At 36.7% G+C, this 5,197-nt stretch overlaps 1 protein-coding gene across 1 annotated transcript in view; it reads right to left on the reverse strand.

Moving 5' to 3' along the window:
* The window catches only part of DIAPH3 (diaphanous related formin 3), a 398,738-nt gene that overhangs the window by 164,248 nt on the left and 229,293 nt on the right, over nucleotides 1-5,197 (reverse strand). Inside the window, exon 19 of the mRNA XM_019655900.1 lies at nucleotides 2,266-2,430. Coding sequence (XP_019511445.1) covers nucleotides 2,266-2,430 — 165 coding nt within the window. The remainder of the gene's footprint in view (nucleotides 1-2,265; nucleotides 2,431-5,197) is intronic.

Here is a 5,197-nt window from a genome sequence, read left to right on the forward strand (position 1 = left end):
CCCCAGAAGGCCCCATACCCTCTAATCCTACCAGATTTCAGGGAGATTTGGAATTCGACCTGGATTCAAGTCCCAATTTGGCCACTTACAAACAATATGTACTTGTTCTCACTAGGAAATGCCAGCATTCTTATTTGTAAAATGGGACACAAGTTACAGAAAGTGGGTGGCAGTGACCTGGTATGTAAGGGCACAGGCTCCGGAGGAAGACGGCACAGGTTCAAATCCTAGTTTCACCATTGTTCCCTATGTGACCCGGAGCTGGATATGCTCCATCAATGTGCCTCAGTTTCTTGATTTGCCACAAAGAGATGGTAACAGTAAAATATGTAGATTGTGAAGATTAAAAATGTTTGGTTCACAGAAAATACTCAATAAATAATGGGTATTATATCATTATGCATTCTATACTTTTATGTATAACTGTGTCAGGGGTCCCCAAGACCACCCTCAAGTTTGGTAATTTGTTGGAAGGACTCAAATAACTCAGAAAAGATGTTTTACTCACTGTGACAGTTGACTACAGCAAAAGGATGCAGATTAAAATCATAATTGCCCTCTCTCAATGGAGTTTGATTATTCCAGCAATGACATGTGACCACACATACGAAGCAATGCCAACCAGTGCGGCATGCCCAAGCCTCGGTGTCAAGAGTTTTTGTTGGGGAGGTCAGCCACGTAGGCATGGACCTCCCGCATGAATGATCGTAGCTACTGGGTCTCCAGCCCCTGGCAGAGGATGAGCTGACAGTGTGGTACAGGCCCCCAGGTGAACAAACAGGTCTTTACCATGAATCACATTTTTAGCATAAGCTACCTACAATAGCTTGGCCCAAGGCCCCAGGTATACAAAGACACCCTTATCTGGCAGTATTTCCAGGCTTACAGGTAATCTCCCAGGAGCCAGTCAAAGGCCAGTACCTCACGCTTGCTGAGTTAACCCTTTACGACAAAGTAATTATTTTGGCACATAACAGCCATGAGCCAAAAGTGTTAATACTTAACATATATTACATCCTTTAGTATTTAAGCACTCTTATGAGAAAGGAATTGACATCCCTTTTTACAAATATGGAAACCGAGGCTGAGGCACGTTAAGTAGTGTTCATAGTCACATCACTAGTGTGGAACCCAGACCTAGCTCTTTCAGACTGCAAAGCCTTCGCTACTTCCACTGAGCCATGTTGCCTCATAACACATTATACACATTGCAATATTACTCAACATGTTACACACATAGGCACATAATAAATATATTTAATAATCAAATTCTGGTCTGGAAACATAATTAAAAGAACCACTTTGAATTTGGGGAGGAAATAAACTAGAGCTGTGAGCAAAATGTGTATTCACTGTAAACTAGTTTTCCTTTAAAATATTGACTTTTTATTAAAAGGCTATCTAATCATAACCAAGTGATTATAACCAAGTCCAAATATTCAGCAATAAAGTTGTCCTGAGGTTTAAAAAAGAAAGAAAAACAGCCCTTGAAATTCAACCATTTTTTCCTTTATACTTCAAAAACTTTTTAATCCCCACAAACATCTGCTGAAATACAGAAATGACTTACCCATCTACTAAGAATAACATAATTTTTCATTGTAGAAATGTATCACCAGTTTCCTGGGGAGGCAACAATGCTTTCTCACTTTAATATGTGTGTGGTTTTTTTTTCTCCCATCTCATCAGCTAATATTTTTCAAAAGACCTTTTTAATGCCTAAATGAAAGGATTCCACATCAAAGACCTGACCTCCCTATTAAAGTACCTAAAGGAAACCACAGGAATGTAAAATCCATTCAAAGGCAAATCGCAGGTAGCTTATTGTACAATGCATTAAGAAAAGGAAAGGAAAGAAAGCTTCCTAAGAGCTCCACAGAATTTGGTAAAATTATACCCCAAAATACAAGCTGATCTTAAGTATAAAGAAACAAATTCATAGCCCCAAACTTATGACAGGAGTGCTCTGTAATCAGCCAGGAGGGAAGTCTTTATGAAAAACTTCAAAATCTGTCACTTTTTCAATCAAAATTTCTGATTATAGCTTAACGTTGGGAAGGCCAAAAAGAGAACAAACCATACATTTTTCAATAGATTTAAAATCTGAAATTTTGCAAGCTAACTTTCAACATCAGCAAAGGTAGGTTTTACTTCAGGCAACAGGAGTGGAATGAAGTCATGGAGTGAAAGTAATAACCAGATGAGACAGTATAGATACAGATACTGGAAAAAAATAAAAATAAAAAAGTAAAGTTTTTAACGTACCATGAATGTGGTTCTGAAGTTACTCAAGTCTGTCAAAAACTCCTCCACGGAAACCTTCTTCACATCAATGGCATAGTACCCCATTACGCTGTGATACAGCTTTTCCATGTTTTCATGTAACTTGGAAAGTTTCTCATATTGTTCCTTTGCACTGATAACAAAGCTGTATATTATAGTTAAGGAATTCTGAAATCTACAAAACAATGTTTTAGGAAAAACAAATAAACCCAAACCCTGTAAGTCCAATGTTTTAATTTAATTGTTGGCTACTATTACGTAACTCCAAAATGCCAAAATTCCCTCTAAAAGTAATTCTTTCAATTCAAGCTATACTGCACAGTGATGAAATCATAAATTCAATTTGTAATTAACTCTGGCAAAATTGTCAGAAAAGTTAAATATTTATACATTTAATATTTCTCTTTTACAAAAAAGAAAATTGTCTTCCAATTTGCCTATCTATATTATTCAGATCATGTAATACGATTTAAAATTATAGTTCAGTAGCTGCAACTAAATACATTCGATGACACTGAAATCACTATAGAGGCATTAAGCACAGCAGTTGAATTGAACAACCCGGGGTTGATGTCTAGCTCCTACACTTGGTAGCACCATGTCTATGGGCAAATGCTTTCATTTCTGTGCCACAATTTCCTCACCTGGGAAATGGGAATGATAATAATATCACCGATCTTCTAGGGCTGTCGTGAGAACTAAATCACCTAATACTTGCAAAGTTCTTAGAAAAATGAATGGCATTTAATAGTACAATATAAATAGTCGCATTATTATTGTCCACTTACTCATTTTAAGCTTTATTTTAGGTTCTACACGCAATCAAAAATAAGCTTTTAAGAGTTACATTACAAATGTCTTACTCATATATTATGTAAGTAATTTATGTTTTAACTTCTTTGGAAAACTGGTACATAGCTTCTCCTATGCAGACCTGATTTAAAGTAATGATCTCTCTCTCTCTCTCTCTCTCACACACACACACACACACACACACACACACACACACACACTCACACTCACACTCACACACTCACACACACACACCTTCTTTTCTCACTTATTTATAACAACTTAGTTCAGAGCACACAGACACTGAGAAGACTACTTAATGTGAATGTGCTAGTGGCATTAGAGCACATTTTTTAAACAAACCATAGAATTCCTTGGTGGTGTGACAAATTGCTGATGCAGTCAGATATAAAATCGCCATACCACATTCTGAAAAGATGATTCTGTTAAGAGCATCAATCACAATTGTCTATGGCTCGTTTAAATTGGGACATTTAAAGAAATGGAACATAACAGAATTAAACTTACTGAAGTCATCTTATCATCTCTGACTGACACAAAGGATAAACAGACATTAGCACACCACTTTAAAAAAAAAAAACACAACTCAGCAACAAAATAACTACATGCAGACCAAGAGAAAGAAATAAAAAATAGAATGTTTACATCTAAAAAGAAAACTTTCCCACAATGTCAAAAAATATGGTTCGTCTGGTTAGAGGGTTCCCCAGTATAGTATAAAATAAAGAAACCGATCCAGATCCTAATTTTGAGGGGGCGGGAGGAAGACCAAAGATGAAACAGGCAGCACTGCTGCAAGACAGGCAGTGAATCCAAGAGGCTTAGAAGAATTCTCATAATTAAAACTCAACCTCCCTAAAAGGAACCNAGAAGTATAGTAAAAGGCTTTGAATAATAGTGAGCCAGCCAGTCTTTAACCGCTTAAGTTTAAAATCTGGGGCAATCCTAAAACAAGTATTTTTGGATCAATTATTCACCATCAAAATTACTATTGAAAATAAAACTGGCCAAGTTTTTTTGGGGGGGCAACAGTAGGTTTCAAGTTAGTCCTGTTAGCCTATTAGATGTAACTCTTATGGTTAATAGAAGTTGACAGAGTTCAGCCATACACAGCACAGACTGGGGCCAGCCTCCCCGTTAAGCATCTCAGCTCTGTCACCTGCCAGCTATGTAACAATGTGCAAGTCATCATCTCTCTAAGCCTCAGTTTCCTCATCTGTAAAATGGGAATAATAACAGTACACATATCACATATTATTGTAATGGATTAAATGAATGAACACAGCGCTTGGCACTTAGTTGGCACTATGTGTTAGCTATTAAAGCATGTCACCCATTGTAGATGAGAACATCTGTTATGCAATCAATTTATGTATTTATTATATGCATGAATTACACTAGAGCCACAAAGGTAAACAGATAGACACATGTCTCACTAGATGAAATGAAGTCCAAGCAGAGATCAGAAGGAAGAGTATGATAATTTAGCCAGGCAAATGTTGAGGGAGTGCTCCAGGCATACGGATCAGCAAGGAGACTGGCCTGAACTTGAGAAAAAACATTCCATAAAAAACTGCTAGTGGAGTAAAGACAGTGGTTTCAACTCCTTACGTGAAATACAAAACGGACCTCCACTTTATGGTGAATTTTGTTCATTCATGAGCAGGAGTAGACCCATGACAGTGGCCTGAGCAACCATGTAAACATATTTTAACAGTATTGTCCTAAAGATAAAAATATACATTTTTTGCTTATTATATTAATGTGGCTTTCCAGAAAAGACCTTCAACACATTAAGTCCCACATCTATTGCTAATATTTTCATACTGGCACATGGAAATTAACGTGGTTTCCAAAGTTGAACAGTATGGAATTAAAATAGCAACCTAAGAAATTAGAAGACTGACAAAACACCACATTTATGCATCAAATAATTTCTGTCAATATTGACACTGGTATTTTTAAAGATACAGTGTCTAATATTCAAGCAATATAACCACATTGACCAGAAAGAGCGGAAGAATAAAACGTGTGCAAAATTGCACATCCCTTCCAGTATTTTTGGGGTACTTTAATTCTAAAGAAAGTTTCCTCTCCAAAT

Source organism: Hipposideros armiger, unplaced genomic scaffold, assembly GCF_001890085.2.
Source record: "Hipposideros armiger isolate ML-2016 unplaced genomic scaffold, ASM189008v1 scaffold_251, whole genome shotgun sequence".
In the NCBI taxonomy this organism is placed as follows: Eukaryota; Metazoa; Chordata; class Mammalia; order Chiroptera; family Hipposideridae; genus Hipposideros; species Hipposideros armiger.